This window comes from Pelmatolapia mariae, linkage group LG10_11 (genome assembly GCF_036321145.2).
Source record: "Pelmatolapia mariae isolate MD_Pm_ZW linkage group LG10_11, Pm_UMD_F_2, whole genome shotgun sequence".
Taxonomy (NCBI): Eukaryota; Metazoa; Chordata; class Actinopteri; order Cichliformes; family Cichlidae; genus Pelmatolapia; species Pelmatolapia mariae.
The window spans coordinates 70,561,294-70,582,830 of NC_086236.1; the positions used below are offsets into that span (position 1 = coordinate 70,561,294).

The 21,537-nt window shown below is 38.6% G+C and overlaps 2 protein-coding genes across 4 annotated transcripts; one reads left to right on the forward strand and one right to left on the reverse strand.

Annotated features, from left to right (window-relative positions):
- The first annotated feature begins 1,969 nt into the window (after positions 1-1,969).
- Positions 1,970-3,089, forward strand: LOC134635548 (transcription factor HES-5-like). Its single transcript, XM_063484924.1, has 4 exons — positions 1,970-2,032; positions 2,356-2,448; positions 2,568-2,922; positions 2,971-3,089. The coding sequence occupies exons 1-4, from the start codon at positions 1,970-1,972 to the stop codon at positions 3,087-3,089; spliced, it is 630 nt and encodes a 209-aa protein (XP_063340994.1).
- A 2,055-nt stretch (positions 3,090-5,144) lies between these two features.
- Positions 5,145-12,698, reverse strand: LOC134636956 (NACHT, LRR and PYD domains-containing protein 1 homolog). 3 transcript variants are annotated; one of them, XM_063487238.1, is made up of 11 exons: positions 12,659-12,698; positions 11,384-11,462; positions 11,193-11,266; positions 10,840-11,054; positions 10,497-10,741; positions 9,402-9,530; positions 8,443-8,596; positions 8,007-8,036; positions 7,634-7,675; positions 5,633-5,667; positions 5,145-5,439 (listed from the first exon to the last, which is right to left on the reverse strand). In XM_063487238.1, exons 2-10 carry the CDS (start codon positions 11,387-11,389, stop codon positions 5,651-5,653), a joined length of 912 nt encoding a protein of 303 aa, XP_063343308.1. In that variant the 5' UTR covers positions 11,390-11,462; positions 12,659-12,698; the 3' UTR covers positions 5,145-5,439; positions 5,633-5,650. The 3 variants fall into 3 exon arrangements, with proteins under 3 accessions (XP_063343308.1, XP_063343306.1, XP_063343307.1); XM_063487236.1 differs by having other exon boundaries at positions 11,384-11,432; positions 12,603-12,665; XM_063487237.1 differs by lacking the exon at positions 12,659-12,698 and adding an exon at positions 12,490-12,574 and having other exon boundaries at positions 11,384-11,432.
- Positions 12,699-21,537: the final 8,839 nt, after the last annotated feature.

Consider the following 21,537-nt stretch of genomic DNA (forward strand, 5'->3'; position numbering starts at 1 on the left):
ACTTTCCTGACTCTTAGTCGGCGAAACATGTTGTGCACAAAGTTGTTGTTATACAGTCATGACTAAAAGACAAATATCTACAGTAATGAATATAGAAATGTTAATGAAAAAAATATAGGAACAACATGGGACTTTCCCTTGCTGCAGATTTTTGCTCACTGCTAAAAACTTCGACACTTGAAAGATGTCTCGGCTTTGTCTCCATAACCATTTTACCCCAGAGCCTGTTTTATAAGGACACATCTCATTTCTCTGTCCACGATAATGGCCTAAAAGGTCAGAGTGATTTACCTGAGCTTCACGCTGTGTGGGCGGCTCTTTGTCACATATGCAAGTAAAGTCTCAGAGGGGCTGATAACACATTTCAAAGGCTCGTGCCTCTCCCATTTGTATGGGCAGCTGCACGCGCCAGAGGATTAGGGAAAACTCCAAGCGACGCGCCATTAAGTCTGCATGTATCTCCTAAATTCCTATTACAAATGTGTTAAAAGTGAAACGTTTAAAGGAAATTCGATGCCTTAATTAATAATTAAATATATGCATACATGTTTATATTTGTTACATCTTATATCAGCGACCAGTTGTGGAGGGTTGAACTTAAAAGTCACTTTTATTGATGTATTCCTGTAGTAGGTTTTAGTGAGCTTCTGAAAAACCTTTATCAATTAAATCTAATCAGGCCTGTTTGTCATTACTAATAATCTATCTTACTTACGTGAACAATAATAAAGATCTACTGAATAGTCGTTGTATTTTGGCACGTGTCTGTTGCCTCATGTTGCCACACTCTGAAGGCGAATATCAAAGCCACCCTGAGGTGATTCACAAACCTTACATAACCTTTATCGGTGGTCAGGAATAATTATTTGCATGATACTGTGCGACAAAAGGTCTATTTTCAAAGTGACAGTGAGTCAGTGATAAACGGGCTGGCATTTATGTGTTGCTGTTTTAGTGACTAAATGTTTGTATCTGTAGATTTAAGGGAACAGGAATTAAAACTGACGAATCAACTTTGACTACATGAAGACCGTGATGTTTTTTTTAGTTGTTCCCTGGCCATTTAACTGCATTAATTTAAAGATCTGTTCATATCTTGGAAGAATTATTTCTGTCTGTATCTTATTTGCATGAATGTCGGTGGGAATTCTAAGGAGCTTGGAAAGAAAAGCGTCTGGACTGTAAAAAGTGGAAAATACGCGTGCGAACGTGGGAAGTGTCGCCTCTCATTTTCAGAGTTGTGTCAATTTTAACAGGTAGCTGTAAATGCAGCGCTAATTCCTCCTTTCCCACGAGAAATATCTCGATCATTTCGATGCTGCTTTCTCTGTACAAATTAAAGAATTTTCTGAATTAAGTATATTGGTTCGTCGAAAAATCTGAAAATATTTCTCCTCCTATAAGTGATTGTTTTTTATTCAACTTAAAATAGTTCTGAAATGAAAACTGGTCATAGGATCACACCGTCGCTCCTAAAAAGCAAGCTATCCTTGTTTAAGGCACGTGTCAGCTTTGCATGCGCAAATAGCCCCCCCCCCCCAAAGAAAAAAGCAAAATGAGTTACCAGCTTTTTCAAATGAAGCACAAGAGCAGGAAAAAGCAGAACAGCATCTGGAGTAAAATTATGTTTTTGATTTAAGTTAAATTTTCAAACGTTTTTACGCAAGACTTTTATGTACTTTTTTAACTTTACGCACGCGACTGCGCATAAGATTCATTTTCTTGTTTTATACTCTTGACATCAGATCGAGATTAGACAAGTTCAAAAATAAAAACAAATCTAGGATTTTTTCATTTGCAGTGTTACCAAACGGTGAGACCAAGGGACCTGGAGGAGGGGTAGGAAAGTAGGAGGAGTCTGAGAGGCTGTCAGGACCACAGTAAAAATAAGTGGCAGGAAACTAGAGCCTCATTTCCAGATCAGTAAAAGACTGCGAAGGAAGCTGTTACCAGTAGACCAGAGCAGAACATGGGACCATCAGTTGCTAGGAAGCTGTTACATGAAGCGGAGGAAGCAACAAATAACAGAAAGGTAAAGGAAGTCCAGACACTTGTCAAGTGACGTGATTTCATTTCATATAGAGATTCTCTGTTATTATCACAATAACAATCAGATTCATTGAGGATTAAAGCATCAGCTTTATCAAAATTTCAGTAATTTGGAGATATGAAAAAGTTTGCATCATTTAGTGAGCTGAATTCCCTCTAATTATTTAGTCATTTCCATTTGCTCCTTTTTTTCTTTTTCTTTTTTGCTTTTCTTTGGTATTTTTTTTCTTTTTACGCGGTATATAATTAAACAAAATCAGTAAACCACTTTTAGACTTTGGTTTTCTTTTTTTTTTTTTGCAATAGTTAATAAAATCTCAGGTGGAGAAACGTCGAAGGGAGAGAATGAACCGCAGTTTGGAGTGTCTGAGGACCATGTTGCTGCAGGAGCCACAAGAAGTAAGAGAAGTTTTTAGTTCTCTATGAATTTTATAGAAATAAATCGATGTGGTTCATATTTGTGGTGTTTATTAATTTATTTTATGAAACATGAAGGTTAACTTGCTGCTCTCATGCAGGGCTCCACTCAGCACCGAGTGGAGAAAGCTGAGATACTGGAGCACACAGTCCTCTTCCTCCAGAACACTGCCAAAGGAGACAAGACTACAGGTGGACGTGGGGACCAGAAACGCTCCTTTCAGGACGGTTTCTCCACTTGCCTGCAGACAGCTGCGGGGTTTCTGGGCCCCGAGGGGAAAGGGTCGGAGCTCGGATCAGCGCTGGATGCAGCTTTTGCCGCTCGTTTGACCCATTCACACTCACAGCCCGAAGGTCTCCAAAGCAGAAACTTTTTGCCACACGCAAAGTTTATTCTGCGGATGCTGAGGCAGAAGTCCAAGCTCAGACTGCCGGCACGTGCCTCAGGGGAGAAACGTTTGATCCGACCTTACCCACTCCCACTCCAACAAAGGTTTCCCAGAGTCCCCAAACAGCCTCAGAAACAAAGAGAGTCTGAGATCAGAGCGGAGAGAGGAGCGACCAAACAGAGCTCAGCCCAGAGCTCCCCGTCCAGCCACACTTTGTGGAGACCTTGGCCCTGATCACCAGGCAGTGACTTCAGAACTATCAATGACTATAAACTATTTAGCAAAAACGCACAACTTCTTTTTAAAAACTGTAGTCTTATGAAGACGCATAACTGCAGGTCCTGTAAATATTGTAAATACCCGAGTATGACTTGATCTGTATGTGTAATAGGGTTGATTCACTGTTTTAAATACTTTTCAATGAGCTCAGTCAGCCATGTAAGTGGCTCAGGGGAACGGGGACTCTCTCAGGCTGCGACACAGGTGAGCTGGATCAGCCGAGCGGTCCAGCTGGGATTGCTGCGCTGAAGAGCGAGTGAAGAGGTGAGTTTCACGAAGCCGAGGAGATTTTGTCCTCTTTGATGCACTACTAAAAGCTGCTACTATGTGCCGTCATGATTAAAGAGCATGCTGCGGTAGTGGATAATGACTGAGTGTCCATCCATCACATTTCCAGGTGTGGAAGCTCAGGGTTTGAGGATGGGAGACCCACGCAGACCTTCATATTCACCTCTCTGCTGGAACGAGCGACATCTGTGTCTCTGTGTACAACATCACTTGTATTCAATCTGAAGATATTTCTGGTCGGTTTTTGCACAATAATTTATTCTGGATTTCTCCCTATGGCGAGCTGTACTCTTCAAAGTTAAAACAAATAAAATAAATCTTTAAAAACATGTCATATGATTGTTTCAAGATTAAAGGAAACCCGGAGGCCTTTTACTCTTTCAGCTCTTTTTAGTCCGAGGCAGAGGTGTGAAGCTCGACCTCCTGCAGAGTTACATCCTCCAGGTGTGAAGTCTGGTCATGAAATGAAAGAGCTCAGCAGCAGCTCTCACTTCAAAGACATCACAGATAGCCATTGTCGCACTTTATTTACTGGCACTGAAAGACTTTTGGATTAAGATTAGTTAATATAGTTCAGATAATTTAAGACAACTCAATAATAATAATAATATGAATAATAATATTAATAACTACATCCACTTTTTTCTGCATCATCCAGTTTCATTTCTCACAGAGTTGCCTTTAAATGTATTTAGAATGGCAGGATCCATTAAAGTCAAGATCATTCCACATAATTAACACACAGCTCACATCTGCGTTTGTTTCCTTTGTATTCAGCGTCTATCCTGTCACCAGCATCGCCCCCAGCTGCCCAGAGGTCATTTGTTTTCCACACGTGTGTGGTGTCAGGTCCCAGGGAGCAAAACGTGTCTTAACCCCTATTGTAAGAATCAGTGGCATTTTTTTCCCCCTATCATCACCGTTAGTTTGAAACTATATTGTAGGCTTTATGTGACACTAGCATTGATAAAGTGACACAGTCTCAATGCTGGTCATCATTGGTCACCCTTTTGCTGCTAAAGTATTTATACCTATATTTATATCTACATTCTATATCCATACTCCATACTTGTACTCAGGTTGGTACTCTATTCATTGTATTATTTTATTACTTGTTATTCTGTTTTGTAAAAAAAACAAAAACAAACAAAAAAAAAAACTATTTATTTAATACTTTTTAAATTCTGTTTTTTTAAATTCTGTTTCTTTGTTATTCTGTTTCTTTTCACTCCGGGACTGTGTGTACATAATTTCGTTCCACCTCATGTAAACATGTGATGCGAATGAGAAATAAAGCTCCTTGAATCCTTATAGCTACACATTTTATATGAAGTGCAATTTATGGACCCTGAATGCCTCATCACTTGCAGCTCATTATAGGCAACTTCCCCCGACAAAACCTTTTCTCCATTAATTTCATTCTTCTGAAGAAAATAACTGTAGTAACTTCTTGACAGAGTTTTACTGCTTTATGGCTCAGTCAGCACCATTATACTTGTATATTATATCTAATATTCATATATAATGTACATGTATATATAACACCAAATAACAGAACCTGTTATACTGTGGTTCTGTTATTTGACTCATGTGCATCTGATAAGGATTCTTCCTGAATGTCTGTGAAGACATTCCCCCCACTACCTGCATCCAAACAAGTGACAATAAATAAATAAAAGAATGGATGGATGGACCACATCCTGTGCAATCAAAAGGCAAAACATTTTATTAGATAAACAGTGAGTTTTTAAAAGAAACTTTGGATCATGATGTCTGATGGCATATATACCAGGTCTTGGTTTTTACATTTCTTGAAAAAATCTGTGGTCACTTCCACAGACTGCTAAGTGTAAGTCTACGCAAGAGATCGAACAGGCCTGACTGGTTTGTGTTCTCCAGTTTGTTATCTGGGATGCGAGAAAGTTCAGTAACGATGTTGCCGTGCCTCAGAAACAACTTAAATTCATTGAGCTTCTTCCTCCTAAAGCCTCTCTCCATCTGATGCTGCCGTTGGTCCCTGATGAAGTCAAGTCAAACAAACAAAGGGGTATGACTTGACCATAACTTAACTGGCGGATAACTGATGACAAGCTGCACATCCAGTTCAATCACAAGCTTATTAACACAATTTTAAAACTGTAAATCATTTACTTGCATCCTATCAAATTAAGATTTGCAGCATGAAGTCAGAGTAAACTGATGTTACTTACTTATTCACTGCAGGCAGCTTATTCACAGTGTTTGTCTAGGAGGAAGAAAATGATAAATTACAGGATGCTTTTATAAGTATTTTATAAATATTTAGAATACAAAAGGATCACATCCAACGTTTCTTTTTTAGATTTGGGAAGTATTTTCCTAATTCATCTCTATGGGTTTGAAGTTGAGATTTGCCAGGCTGAAACATTTTAAAGGATTGGTATTAGAGCAGAACAGTTTCAGATCATTTTACTGCACAGGGCCTGCAACACTGTGTTTGAATGCAAACAAATGTTTGAGCAGGCTGCTGGGAAAATTCACACTAGTCCAATACCAAAATCACTTTCAAATTGCCAAGCATTCAGAAAGCTGCTTTTCAAATTAATAATTAAAATAGTAAAAATCACTGCTGCAGGTTGTAAGAATTAAACTTGCAGGTTTTCTGTTATCTTTCTCGCCTCTGTCAGTGCGCCCCAGGGCAGCTGTGGCTGCAATGTAGCTTGCCACTGCCAGTGTGTGAATGGGTGAATGACTGAATGTAGTGTAAAGCGCTTTGGGGTCCTTAGGGACTGAGTAAAGCGCTATACAAAAATGCAGGCCAAATGCAGGCAGGCCATCTTTACAGTCTGTGTTAAATCATTTATGCATCACAAATTAAGAATAAAACCTAATGAAAAAATATTTTGATGTGGTTCTGTTGGCTTCATCGGGTGATGGCCTCCAGCTCGCACTGGAACGGTTCGCAGCCGAGTGTGAAGCAGCGGGAATGAGGATCAGTACCTCCAAATCTGAGGCCATGGTTCTCAGCCCGAAAAGGGTGGAGTGCCCACTCCGGGTCGGGGATGAGTTCCTGCCCCAAGTGGAGGAGTTCAAGTATCTCGGGGTCTTGTTCATGAGTGATGGGAGCCGGAGATCGACAGACGGATTGGTGCTGCGGCCGCTGCACTGGTCCATCGTGGTGAAGAGAGAGCTGAGCGTAAAAGCGAAGCTCTCAATTTACTGGTCGATCTACGTCCCTACCCTCACCTATGGCCACGAGCTGTGGGTAGTGACCGAAAGAACGAGATTGCGGATACGAGCGGTGGAAATGAGCTTCACCCAAAGGGTGGCTGGCCTCTCCCTTAGAGATAGGGTGAGAAGTTCAGTCATCCGGGAGGGGCTCAAAGTAGAGCCGCTGCTCCTCCACATCGAAATCAGGCCAGCCGAGAGATATAATCTCTCCAGCGTGTCCTGGGAACGCCTTGGTGTTCCCCCGGATAAGCTAGAGGAGGTGGCTGGGAAGAGGGAGGTCTGGGCTTCTCTGCTTAGGCTGCTGCCCCATGACCCGGCCCCGGATAAAGCGGAAGAAGATGGATGGATGGATGGAAAAAATATTTGTCTCAAGGTTGTCTGCACAAATATTTTTTACAACAAATATTCACATCGCATGCTGATATTGCATGTCAATATATGAATCAGACTCTGTATCAACATATATTCACTATCAAAGGACTCGAATCCAGATTAGAGCCACAAAAACTTTATCCGAATATTTCCTGGCTTTAAGTGTTGTGACGGTCAACAATTATTGTTTCACCGAGTAACAATAGTTCTGCTTCATCCACAGTAAGTGTGGATGAAGCAGAACGAGTATTACTGGGTATAAAGAGTGGAAAGTTTTGTTCAATTATTACCCTCTGTAGCCTTTGATGCCAACCCCAAACCAGTGTTTTTTTGGCTCAGCTGAGTTCACCTGCCCCCCGTCATGGTTCTTGAATCTGTGTTCTCCCTCAGTCTCTGTTAAGTCATCATCTCATTCAAAGTCCTTCACCCTCCCCCTGTTTGTTTTTTTCTTCTAGGATATTGGTATTAGTCTATTTTCCCGGTTTCCATTCTTGATTAAAAGTTCAGTTCAGTTTTAAACTTGTCTTACAGTCTTAGTTGTGTTTGCAGTTAGGTCCTGAGTAATTTTAGTGCAAAAATGTGAAAATCATTTACTGAGAAGAGAGCAGAGTTAATATTTGTGAACTTACCAACAGTAGTGACACCAGTTATTCCCCTCGAGGATCTTGGACCTGTACAGAAAATATTAAAATGACTTCATACTTGTTATAAGTCACTGGTATTAGAAAATCTAACCGTTTTGTCCCCCAAATGTCTGAAATGTAATCTTTTTTTCAAATTTGTCCTCAACTTTCTCCCCCTTCTGCCCTTGCAACATTTCTACCTTTGAATCACTTACTGCCTGAAAGTCTACATTTATCACTTCATATCACTTCTAACATGAACCGTTTATAAGTGAAACTGCACAACATGCATTCTTCTAGATGCAAAACATTAATAACAAGAACACAACACTGAATACTTTTCTACTTGATAGATTAGCAAAAGCTGTTTGGATCTCACCTTCCCCATAACCAGACTTTGGATGATCGTCTGAAATAAAATACAAAGCAAATAAAAATCTAAACAGTAAATGTTATTTTACAGTCACCATAAAGATTTTATACAAAATGCTACGTGCTATCTGAAGTATTATATTTAATAGTTAAATTTGATATATTCCAATCTCTTTGAAATAATAATCAACAAGTGAGCAAAATTGAAATGGCTCCAGCCAAATAAAAAGGACCCTGAAAGCTTTGGTGAGTGGGTTGGGATGACTTAAAAAAAAAAAACTTATCAAAGCTATGATCTCCATCTTTAAGTAAAAATATATTAAAAACATATTCTTTGACAATATCATGTTTTCTGACAATAGTATATTAAAAATAACAGTATCTAACCCTTTGAGTGTGCATTAGGAAATACAAATTTGATTTGTTTCATTTCAATTACTGACCTTTTTGGAGTTTACAGGTCCAGACAGGTTCATACACCGGTTCATATTTTTTTGACAAAGCATACTGAAGTTTTAGATTGAAGCATCCTTTGGGATTTTCAATGTACACTTCATAGAAGTTTGGGTCCTGGCCATCATATCTGAGGGTTATTTTCTAGTTAAAAATATAACAGAGAAGGGAGAGGAGTTAGTCCAGTTCCATCAGAAGCAAAAACAAAAGAAATTTCAGGATTAAAAATAAAAGACTGGAAAGAGTCAACTGAATATGCAGCTGCTCTGTGACTTAACCTGGAAATATATCAGCAAATCTGATGACAAAGCTTGTGGTGAAAGTCACCAATTTTTCAGTGCTTCTGGTCCACACAGTGGATTCTCAGGCCAGTATTTCAATTATGTCCACATGTTCTTTATTGAGGAACAGAGACGTTTAACAAGGTAAATAAAAAGCTAAACCATCTTTGGGTGACAGCCGTTGGTTTCCAGATTGCATTCCAGCAAATGCAAAACCTGCTCTAAGTAACCGATTGAAAGAACTATTAGTGGACTACAAATGGAAACCAGAAATCTTACTGACTCTTGCTCACAGGTTAGTGTATTCAAATGCATTTATCTATTCATAGAGTAGTAGTATAGTACTAATTATTGGTATTGTAAGCCAATACTGTTTAAACCATTTAAACATTAACAACGTAGGATTGGTCTGAATCAGCCAATAGTGTCATTCTAGTCCACATGTAATGCTATACTAACAGAGTTGCAAAGCTAAAGAAAAAAAAAAAGGAGGCATGGACGCCGCAGAGCAGTCAACTTTTTGTTATCTCCAGCAATGAAATGTGACAATATCTTATTGCAGATTCCTCTGTGATTCCCAGCCATACTGGTCACACTATTTACAACCCGTCGTAAAAATGCGCCGATCCTAAAGCACCATAGTTGCTGACAGAGTGTAAAAAGCGTACCTTTGGTTGAATTTCTGCTGAGTCTGTGTCGGCTATGAGGGAGAAACCATGATGCATTTTGAGGTACTCATCTGGGCGTGGCTTGGTAATTTTTTCATATCCATAACACAATTCTTGCTTGTCCACTTTCTGTGACAAAAAAAAAAAAATTCAACTCAGGATTATCCAATCACAACACCAGGTGCCTCCAGGTGCTTTCTATTGTGAGGTAAAGACCCTACAAATATACGTCAAGTCCAAAAGTCCTTCAGGATTGCCTCAGCATTTTCATCTGTTGTCTTTAAAAACAGTTTAAAAACAATGTATTGAGTTTACTCTAAATTAGTGTAAATACATTTGAAGAAAAAGTGCTGTCGCCGAGAATAAAGATATTATTCAAAGCAGAATTAAAATAATCTTTATAACACTCTACTTTTGTATCCTGTTTGTTTTCAGAACTCTAGGATTATATTTCATATATAATTTATATTCATCTTTTCATTATCAATTTTATAATATTATTATCTGCTTTGGCTATAAATCAGTGAGATTATATTTGACCTAAGTCGGTATAATGTGACATTATCTGACAGACAGATCTCTTGATTCTTACATGAAGATGAACCGTTTTCTGTTGTCACTGCAACTGCATTCACATACATCATTAATCCATGGGTTACCAAAACAAGTGTTTACAGCCAGCTTATAAAAACAAAACTGAAATATTTTTCACAAATGTATACATAATATCTTAAAGTAAAATGACCTCCTTCTCATAATATTCACTTTTATCCCTTAAATTTTTTAAAATTATCTTAAAATAACTTTTCTTATGAAACACTATTCTCCAAATTTGAACATCTAACTTCTAATAAAACAGACCTTATAAGTAAGTTTCATAGTTTGTGAAGTCCCTGAACCACAATCGCAATTTTCCTAGAGTAGACCAGAGGAGTCTTCCCTTTCTAGTAATTAGAAAGAATGCATATTCCGCATTGGCTCCACTTTTCAGCCCTGCAAGTTAAAGGCATCATTCAACTACAGCATATGTCTAATACTCTATTGGGGTCAGTCTGAGTCTGTTATTTTTTCTGTGACGAATACAGATTCAGTTACCCGTTGTAGAGCAGGATCATTTGGAATCACATAGACGTGGAGTTTGAGGAATGGGGTGTTGGGTTTGTAGTATAGCAGCACGTTACAGCTGATTTTAACAGGGGGGCCCATCTTCATCACGACTGCTTTCGGAAAGTAAGTTAACTCGTTTAACTTGACATGTGATGCTGTGACCTCACGCACTTCTTCTACAAAATCTCCGCAGTCATCTAGATGCAGGACTGCAAACTTGTCGGGGATGTCATCTGCACAAAAATACACAGAAAACACAAACAGAAAGAAAGTTTGGATGAGAAATGCAAAAGGTTTTTAATATATTAGTAACTTCTTCATGTCCTCTTACCTATACAAACCCAGTGTGGCAGGTGCATTTCACTTAACTGCCCAGCAGTGACTGCAACATCAATTACAGGACCTGCAGGCATGTACTGTCTGCTTTCCACTCTTTCCATGTGTCCTCCCCAAGAGCAAAAGTGGTACTGAAAGCTGATCTTTTCCTTACAAACCCAGCGCAAGCCAGAGACACTGCATTCAAAGTCTCCTGCTTCAGACTGAAGGCTAAAGTGAAACAATAAAAAGGAACACAGCGTCATTTTTAACACTTTATTTTATGTCAAATGCAGAATTAATATTTTGCAAAACTGGGTCTTCTTCTGGCAAAAAAATCTGAATCACTGTTGATTTCCTGTAATTCACCTGTAAGTTGGAGCCTTGTCTGCATCTGTAGTGTTCACCCCAGGCTCAAGTTTAGTCCAGTTGCTGGAATGCTCCTGCAGAAGACAATCAATTAAATAAGTGCAGATTTTACATTGTGTAACACCACATATATGAACAAATACATATTTAAAAAATTAATGAAAGAAACGTGAGCGAATGTATGAAAGTACCATCATAGTTGCACAACCCTCGATCTCAGAGCTTCTGGAAGCTTCTTGTCTTGAAACACAGAGAATTTAAGTGGACAAACTACAAAGTACAATGCAAATGAAGCTATTTAGGTCAGGATGCTTCGTGAGAGTTAATAAAACACACTCAAACATCAGTCTCTATTTTATTCCTTAGCTGTCCTCTCCTATCAAGTAAGCCAAGTGATAAAACTTAAATCTGGGTCTCCTGAAGTGTCATTTCCACACAGAGGAAACCTGTTTGCATCAAAAATTCCATGATTTTTGCACACTGACTAATCAGCCTCTCATTTCTCTAATTTGCACCTCATCTTTTGCTATACTGAACAATGTCTCAATTGCTGAAATAGATCTGGAAAAGAGAGGAGCCTTTGACAGAAGCACCATAATCACGAATGCAGAGGTCTATTAAAAAAAAAAAGTATAAAAGGGGAATAGGTTGAATATACAAACCACTGCAGGGGGAAGAATCTACAAACAAATTTTTTGGATTCATACTTTGCTTCAGTTATTTAAGATGTTTAACTTGATGATCAAACTGTCTTACGTCCACTATGTGTGAGATTAAGGGGTCAAAGGGTAGAGTTTTTCACATGTTGTGAATTTAATTAAAGGTTATTCAAACTATTAAAAAGGCTATGGACAGAGTTACACTGTAATGAAATCACGATAAGCAATCATGAGGCGACAGCAGACACCCTGCATCCCCTATCGAACGATTTTAAAATTGTTTAGATTAATTTCAAACCACCTCATATTTCAGCAGCCTGCTACTAAATAACTTTTAAGAATATTAAAATGTTAAAACGCCTTTAAATTTTTCATTTTTAGAACAAAAACCTGCTACAGAAAGATTGAATGATAGCTCAGACAAACTATGGCGTTACATTCAGTTGACGCTAAACGCGGAAATAAAGCCCACTCGCTTTCTCTCCCGTTGTTTTACGACTTGCTTATTTAAATTCGAAGCTCTGAAACGGGGGAAAGGGTTAGGAAACAGCAGCTGGCTCTTTCAATAACACGCTCAAACCAGTGAAGTCTAAAAGTTAGTTATTGCCTAGGCTTTAAAATAGCGTCCCCACACGAACCGTTTCTCCAGCCTCTTCACTCCTAACATGAACGCTCACTTCACTGCGCACAGTCACAATGCAGTTTGTGTAACAACGGTGCATATGTCTTATATGCTAATACTTCAACTTACATGGAAAAAGGTTTGTGTGTTTTTAACATTAACACCAACTACAAGACAAAAAATACCTTTTCCTGTATCCTACACAAGCCCCGCCTCCTGACCGAGTTTCACCAATAGGATCTGCGGGATCTTTTCCTGGTTTGTGACAAGCTGTAGCAACATCCGGTTGTGAGAAGCGCAATTTCTTCACAAAGTATATAAGGGAGGAAAAGAAAATCACTTTAAAATTTTAAATCCGTCCAATGACTATCTTCACAAGAAATTCAGTATAGATACGAACACCTGCACTTTCTGCAGTACTGATACTGAAACTACAGAGCATCTTTTTTAGTCAAGTTCCAGATGCTTTTGGGATGATTTTCAGTACTGGTTAACCTCTAAAAATTTTGACTGCCCTTCTCTAACCTTTCGAGTAATTAGATTTGGCCAACAAAAAAGAAAATAAAAAAAATAGACTTTGGGATTAACAACTTATTTATAGTTGCAAATTTTTTCATTCACAAATGTCGCTTCTTGAAAATTACTCCGTGTTTTGCTGGCTTTAAAAATGAAGTCCTGCTGTGGAAGGCTTCATTAGATAAGTGTAACTTAGCTCACACCTTACTTGAATTTTTAATGCAGCTTTTCAATTGATGTAGCTAGATTGTTTGTGCGTACTTTTGTTTTTTGTTTTTACTTTTATATGATAGGTCACCTTACTGTACTTGTATGCTGTTTTATGGTATCTCTGACCTATACTGTTCTTTAAATGTTCTTTGTTCGACGACTGCTTTGTTCTTAACTACTTATACCTGTATATAACTTTTGTAAAATAAGCGCTGTAATTGTTATTTTGTTTGACAAAAAAAGTATATAAAGGAGGAGACAGCGATTTTTATCAATCCTGCACCACACAAAAAATAATTTAACCCCACAGAAATTAAAGAGTAATACCTGCAGAATCACAAAGTAGAAAAAATTGGTGCTTTCAGGCTTTTATTCTTAATAGAATCGCAGTTTTGTGTTCTTAACAGAAATAGTCCACTATTTCACATTTAAAATATATGTTTTCGTCAAATTTGGATTAATTTATTTGTATTCATTTATTTTGACTGTATTTATTTATTTACGACGAATTCTGTGTGAAGAAGCAATGTTTCACGGCGTAGTAAATGTAATTTTAGTCAAATCTGCCTGCTTTTCTCACGGTTGCGGAAGGATCTGCTTATATATCAAAGTTGAGCTTAAAGTCTTTAAAGATTTCGATATTTTTAAAGCAAATGTTACCGCGTTTTCCAAACACCGTCACAATAAATAAACGAAGTCTAGTAAACCTGCGTTTGTCCCTCTAAACACGCGTGCATCGTGCAGACAAATGTTGCTTAAGTGGGAGCGTGTGCTTCAGCTCTTCTCTCTGGTCGTGCGGCCGTGGAGCAGCAGGCTCAATCTTCGCTTTATTACTTGTTAAACCTGATACCTCACTTAACAAATGTACTCGGAGTGGAAGTGACTATCTGGTTCCCACGCGAAACACACGTGAGAGGTAGTCACACGGGTCCAAAACAAGCTGTAATTTTGTTGTGATCATGTAACCAAACATGGCGATGTGAGGAGTCGCGCGTAAAACCATGGATTTTACGCATATCAAAGTTTCTTTTGAAAATCATTGTACAAGAAATCAAAGATCGCATTTTAATAATTCAGACTAAAATGTGAAATAAAATGAAATCCCGTGTAGATTATCTAAAACAGAACAAAAGCTCAAGCTGCTTGTGGCTGGATGTGGAGCATATGCGCACTTTCACACTTTCATTGCTGATTTAGTGTGGGATCCCCTTACCGAACTCTTTTCCGTCAAAATGGAGCGGTGAAAACGGTATTTAACACTTTATGTATTTACACACTTTTATTCATTTACACACAAATAAACACAAACGTGTCTACAGACCATGAACTTCTTATGAAAAGTCAACTGTTTACTCTTACTGTGAAACATGCTCAGAATAAAGTTATTTGCATATATAGGAAGATCAGCACAGACTGGCTTTTTTTCCCCCCTTTAGGGGTTTCTAAAACCTCCGTCAGAGATGGCCATAACAGAGATGGCTATCACATCGGTAGTTAACTTCTTCTGCGTCAGGCTTTGTGCTCGCTCACATGAAAAGGAGCCTTTAATCCGTCATGTCATTCTTTTTCTGCAGAAATAATCCTTATGAATGGCAGCAACCAGGACAGGCTGCAGAAAATCATAAATGTTGGGATTTACCTCAAAGGACAGTAAAAAAGATGTTTTTACACCTCCAATTTATTACTTTATCGCTCAGTTTTGTCACAGATCTTTGTTAAATTTGTCTCACAGGAGCTGATGACGCCTCTCATATGCACGTGTCTTTCAAACTTGTAACGGGAGCCGCACGCGCCAGAACATTAATAAAGGGTTTAATTAAATAAATCGAATAAAGGGTTACGGTCTCCTTACTTTACACGGATAAATATGAAAGAATTCGGGCATCAACGCGACAACTGGTTTACGGCCACAGAGGTGACGTCAAAGTTACTGTTCTAGGGAAGTCACGAGGTACGAGGTAAGTGTTAAACAGTGGTAACAGTCTAGTTAGCTTAGCAACAGCATTTAGTGGTTTGTTTGTGTTTGTTTTTTCAAATGAAAGCTGCTTGGATCTCGGGTACAAAACAGAAATGTGGGTGTTTTGTTAAAATTCCACTGAACATGTGTTGTCATATATATATATATATATATATATATATATATATATATATATATATATATATATATATATATATATATGTATATATATGTATACTTCCAAAGGGAATTCCAAATGAAGCCCAACTGTGAGAAGTAAAACAAATTTAATGGAAAATATGCATATGCATGTATTCAGCAGTGTGGAAGAGATGGGCAGTACTGACACACTTCAGTTTTCGTAATGTTGTTTTTAGCCTTTACAAGTAAATTATTCCTCTGTGGGAATACATTTATCTTTGCATGAAGATCTAAAACTGAATGGCAATCTTTCAAATTGCTGTGGAGAAATTTTGGCTCAATCTTCTTTGTTGAACTATTTTAAATCAGCAACATTTGAGTTTTTTTTCTTTTCTTTTCTTAATATCATGAAAGACCTGTTTTAGACAAGTAAACAAATCTCGATGAAACATTGCATAAACATCACCTGGGGTACCAAGTAACAATATCTGGATTATTAAATTGTAAAGATCCTACAGTTACACAGAGAAAACCACCACAATCAGATATTCTCCTATGAGAAAGTACTGGGCAAAAGTTGGAAGGAAAATTCCTCTTTAACAGAGAGAAACCTGAAACAGAACCAAATTCAGGGAGAGACAGACATCTCCTATGAGGGTGAGCGGAGGGAGAGAGGACAAAAGTGGGAAGTGTGTGGAAGAGAGAATTTAATAATAACTGATTAAAAGCAAAGCAGTATGTAAACACACATCCATGCAGTGGGGTTGTCATTAACACAGAAAAGCCCATTAATAGATGACATTTTTCCATCGAATTTTTAAGTCAATATTATCATTTCAGAATAAACTTTGTCAAAACTAAATTCAAAACTAAAGCAAGAGGAGGATTCTCACTCTTGGTCTCAGACATTCGGGGCTCCACTGCATGTCAGAAAAGATGTTATACCTTTTCCTTTCAGCACACTGATCTGACAAGTTCAGCTGATGTTTCATCAGAAAGCGTTTTTCTACAATAAAAACCTCCAGGAAGTATCAGATCAGTATTTAAAATCAGCTTAACATCATGGAAGCAGTAAAGCAGAGGGAATGAGAATGAAAGGCACAGGACAAGAGAGGACATGCTTTATCTGTAAACTATTTTGGCCAACAAGGCAGCTTAACACAACACTGCTTTTCACATGAAGCGAAAGGCTTTCCCAGAAGGTCAAGCTTCATTCATTACTGAATCGTTAAATACTACACATATCAGAATCAGAATACTTTATTAATCCCTAAGGGAATGATGTGGGTTACTGTTGCTCCAAGACAGTAACAGTAACAGACTAAACAATTTCAACACTACAATATGTTACAGATTTTACACATTTAAGAAATAGCACTAATATATACAGCTCACTTAATAATAAATATCAAGAATTAGCACAGGTGATTACAAATAAATATCAAGAAACACTGACTTGTTGCGCTGACTTTGACATACATCACTTAAAAGTACACACAGACCATTATTTTTTAAATGTGGACATTTTTATTTCAAATTAAAGTTTATTTATAAGGCAATAAATCACAACAGTCCTCCCAAATCTCTCTGTACTGTATGGGAAGGACCCTGCAGTATTTGAGAGATAAACCCAAAAAGGGTTTAACAATCCCCTATGAGCAAGCACTTTGGCGACGGTGGGAAGGAAAAACTCCCTTTTAATAGGAAGAAACCTCCGACAGAACCAGGCTCAGGGAGGGGCAGCCATCTGTCGCGGCTGGTTGGGTTGATGTACGTTTTGAACTGTTGTGTGTATTGCCTGATCAAAATGGTAAGAGTCTAATGAATATTGTTATACTCCAGTAAAGATTTTATAGCTAATTTAAAACAGTTTTAACCAAATCAAGATTTTGTTGTGCCTCTTTAAGGACACGGTCAATACTTTCCCCATCTTGCTATTTTAAGGAATCAGTCTGTCTGACAGATCCATGTCCTGTCAGTCTCACTGATGCTTTCTTCTCTAAGATTTGACTGAGATTCATGAATTTCAGTCCAAATCCAGAAAAATGTCAGCAGTTGGATTCGGTACAGAAATGTCATCCTGACTGCTGTGTTTCAGCAGAACAGCAGCTCCGGATGTGCAAACAAGAGTTTTTGGAACTATGGACTGACAAGATCCTTCTGAACCTTTTTGAAATTGCTCACAGGATTCATCACATGGTGTATCCACATCTGTAGAACAAGTATTGTTGAGTAAATTATCTCTGCTGATGACAGACGTGTGCTGTTCAGCTGTGTTCTGGTGAGTTTTACTCAGGCACTCCAAGCCTAAAGTTGTCATTAGGACCCAGCTCAAAGCTTGTGAAACTACGTTTTTGAATCTAAACAGAAGGTTTACACAAAATCTGAAGCAAATAACACAAATTTCAGTGAAGCACATGCTGAGAGCTATAAGTAGTCCTCTTTTTGGCCCTATCTCCATGGCGACTTTGGCAGAATAATGAAGATCTTCTCTAGTCAAAGGGAATAAAATTCGAAGCATTACTCTGATTTTCGAAAGGCCATCTACCGCCATGTTGAGAAAAGTTGTCACAGTTGCTTTAGTGAAGTTAATTATGGGCCTCGTGATAAACATAGCAGCTCGGCATGAAGTCAGAACAGCAGCTCTGGGTATGCAAACAAGAGCTTTTGCAACTATGGATAGACGAGATCCGTCTGAACCTCTGTGAAATTGCTCACAGGATTCATCACATGGTGTATCCACATGTGTAGAACAAGTATTGTTGAGTAAATTATTTCTGCTGATGACAGACGTGTGCTGTTCAGCTGTGTTCTGCTGAGTTTCACTCGGGCACTCCAAGCCTGTGGTGTAATTCAGTGACCTTCGATCTGTGAACCTGTTGGCTACAAAATCTGTCTCAGTATTAGGTGGACAAGACTCTGCCTGAGGTTGTGCCAGAGCAGATCTCACGAGCTGTCGAGCCGTTTTAAAAGCCCAAGGAATCACATGATGAGTCAAAAGCAAGAGAGGCATGCTTGCTATAAAGGTAGTTCAGTGGAGATTACAGAAACTGTCTAGTACGATCCTTCAAGTTTTACAATCCTGCAAAACAGAGGTTTGTCCACCGTATTGTCAAGGTGCTGCTTGTAAGGGGGATAACTTCTATTTAAGGGAAACAGATCAAAGCAACTGACACGTCAAAAAAAAAAGATCAAAGGAACAACCATGACGTCAAGGTGATGTCACAGTTCAATTTTAGCTTCTGCGTTATGGTAACATTCCTGCTACCATGGCAACAGTCTTCAGTTTATCCACTTTTGCGCATGTGCTCAGGCGTTTTCATGCAGCAGTTTCTCGAGCAGAAGTGACAGAATTTTTATGGCTCTAGGAATCACTCAAAATCCAAGACATCTGAAAAATCTTATTCTAAAGTCGAGGTGTTCAAGATCAATTAAATCAATACTGAAACTTCCTCTGCGTGACAAGAAAATGTGTTGTTAAAAAAATCATTTTCATTTAGTCCACTTAAATAAATTTTTGTGTTTAGCGTCTATCCATGTGCGCACCCACGGAGATGAGCCAACTTCTTGCTTTAAAAATACATAAAGAAATCATTTTCAATATCATGTAACCAAGTGTGGCGATGTAAGGAGTCGCGCATAAAACTATAGATTCTTTTGAAAAATCATTATACAAGAAATCAAACATCGTGTTTTAATCATCCAGACTAAAATGTGAAATAAAATGAAATTCCTTCTAGGTTATCTAACACAGAACAAAGCTCAAGCTGCTTGTGGCTGGATGTGGAGCAAATGCGCACTTTCACACTGTCATTCACTTACACACAAATAAACACAAACGTGTCTACAGACCATGAACTTCTTTTGAAAAGTCAACTGTTTAGTCTTCCCGTGAAACATGCTCAGAATAAAGTTTTTGCGTATATACGGAAAATTGGCACAGACTGGCTTAACCCCCCCCCCCCCCACACACACACACACACACACACACACTAGGGCTTTCGACAAAACCTAAAACCTCAGTCAGAGATGGCCGTGACAGACATGGCTATCACATCGGTAGTTAACTTCTTCTGCGTCAGGCTTTGTGCTCGCTCACATAAAAAGGAGCATTTAATCAGTCATGTCATTCTTTTTCTGCAGAAATAATCCTTATGAATGGCACCAGGACAGGCTGCAGAAAATCATACATTTTGGGATTTACCTCAAAGGACAGTAAAAAAGATGTTTTTACACTTCCAATTTATTACTTTATCGCTCAGTTTTGTCACAGATCTTTGTTAAATTTGTCTCACAGGAGCTGGTGACGCCTCTCATATGCACGTGCCTTTCAAGCTTTTGTAACGGGAGCCGCACGCGCCAGAACATTAATAAAGGGTTTAATTAAATAAATCGAATAAAGGGTATGCCGGCTTGTACACATACACGAGAGATCTTCTTTACTCATGTTTACTGTGCTCTTGTCACGGCCTCTGGCCATAGGAAGTCTGTGTGACCTGCTGTGTTGTGTTCCCTTACTGTGTCTTAAGATTCTCTGCAGGTCCTTCCTCTGAGGAAGAGCAGTGAGCTGCTGATTGGATCATGGGGCACGTGACTGAGTTCAAAATGCCGCTCTGACAGCTGCCGGGAGAGAGAGAGAGAAGCGAGTGATTGCCAGAGTGAGCAGTTTTGACAGCAGACGCGGAGCAGGCCCTGGTTTCCGAATTCTTGTGCTACTTTGTATATGTGTAAGCGTGCTCTGTGAGAGCCGCCAATTGTGTGTATAAATACAGTGCTTATGCGTGCATAGGCTGAAGCTGAAGGGGTGAGCCGCCTTCTTTTGAACAGTTTTTCTCCTGTTTCTAGGCTAGGAAGCGAGGGATAGTTATTGTCATTTGTTTGTTTTGTTTCTTTCTTATAGTTTAGTCAGTTTTCTCTGGCGGGACGTAGGTGGTTTTGTTTATTATTTTGGCCTGGGTTCACCCTGGAGCTATGCTTCCTGACACTAAATAAAATCACCTTTTTTTTCTTTTCTTTTTTTACTCATAACCGGGTTCGATTGTTTGGTTTGGGAACCAGGGCGGGTACTTGCTTCTCTCTCCTCAAATCTTATGTGCGTCTCTACACGCCCAGACTAGGGGGGGTCACAGCTCCTCTTAACGTACACAGGTACACCGTAGAACTGGTGAATACAAATCTACAAGAAAATTATATTTCAGCAGTAAAACATATTGCAACATAAAATTCACAAAATATAAACAAACATAGCACTTTGGCCTGCAAGTGGACAAACCGGTGTATTTAGAAACTTAGGACTTGTTATTTCTTCTTTAGCTTGACATTCACACGGATAGACCGTCACCATGAGCAGCTTCTCTCAACAGGAAGTGACCTCTGCCCTTACCTTAAACTTACAAAATTAACCGATTATTTTCCATGTATCAAATGCGTAGTACACAAATCCGGTATGCAAATAGGAAAATGTTAACATGCTCAAGATAAAAAAATACAACATACAAAATAAAATGCGTTAATGACATTTTCATTACAAGAGCTCCGCCTAGTGGTCAAATATTAACATTTCAACAGCTGTTACAAAGGGTTACTGTTGCCTTACTTTACAGGGATAAATATGAAAGAATTCGGGCATCAACGCGACCTCAGACACCGTCTCTGTTATGTATAATTATTTTGCGTTGCAAAACAGAAGTGTGGGTGTTGTAATTCCACTGAACATGCGTTGTCATTTATATGACAAGTGTTTGTGTGAAGAAAGAGAAATAGGCACCTATAGCTTACATCAGCACCATGGACAGAGCTGGAGTTCAGTAGGAACTTTGACTGAGAGGTGAGGAAGACCGTAATGTGATCCATGCACACTTCTCACTTTCCAGTCTTTCTAAAGCGCTCGTAGTTCCAAAGGGGATTCCAAATGAAGCCCAACTGTGAGAAGTAAAACAAATTTAAAGGAAAATATGCATATGCATGTATTCAGCAGTATGGACACGGTGGGTAGTACTGACACACTTCAGTTTTCGTAATGCTGTTTTTAGCCTTTACAAGTAAATTATTCCTCCGGAGGAATATTCCTTTGGAGGAATAATTTAGCTTTGCATGAAGATCTAACACTGAACGGGAATCTTTCAAATTTCTCTGGAGAAAATATGGCTCAATCTTCGTTGTAGAATTGATTTAAATCAGCCACATTTGAGGGGGGTTTTTTGTTTTGTTTTGGGTTTTTTTTGGAAAAAAGCATTTATT

What these genes read in the sequence shown, in the direction of transcription:
- LOC134635548 (XM_063484924.1), top strand. Translation starts at nt 1,970, where the DNA reads ATGGGACCATCAGTTGCTAGGAAGCTGTTACATGAAGCGGAGGAAGCA. An exon ending in TGCTGCAGGAGCCACAAGAA is followed by an intron (nt 2,449 to 2,567) that starts GTAAGAGAAGTT and finishes GCTCTCATGCAG; the next exon opens with GGCTCCACTCAGCACCGAGT. An exon ending in ACGTGCCTCAGGGGAGAAAC is followed by an intron (nt 2,923 to 2,970) that starts GTTTGATCCGAC and finishes GGTTTCCCAGAG; the next exon opens with TCCCCAAACAGCCTCAGAAA.
- LOC134636956 (XM_063487236.1), bottom strand. Translation starts at nt 12,631, where the DNA reads ATGTTAAAAACACACAAACCTTTTTCCAT. An exon ending in ATGATCCTGCTCTACAACGG is followed by an intron (nt 9,531 to 10,496) that starts GTAACTGAATCT and finishes TTTTTGTCACAG; the next exon opens with AAAGTGGACAAGCAAGAATT. An exon ending in GACCTGTAAACTCCAAAAAG is followed by an intron (nt 8,037 to 8,442) that starts GTCAGTAATTGA and finishes ATTTTATTTCAG; the next exon opens with ACGATCATCCAAAGTCTGGT.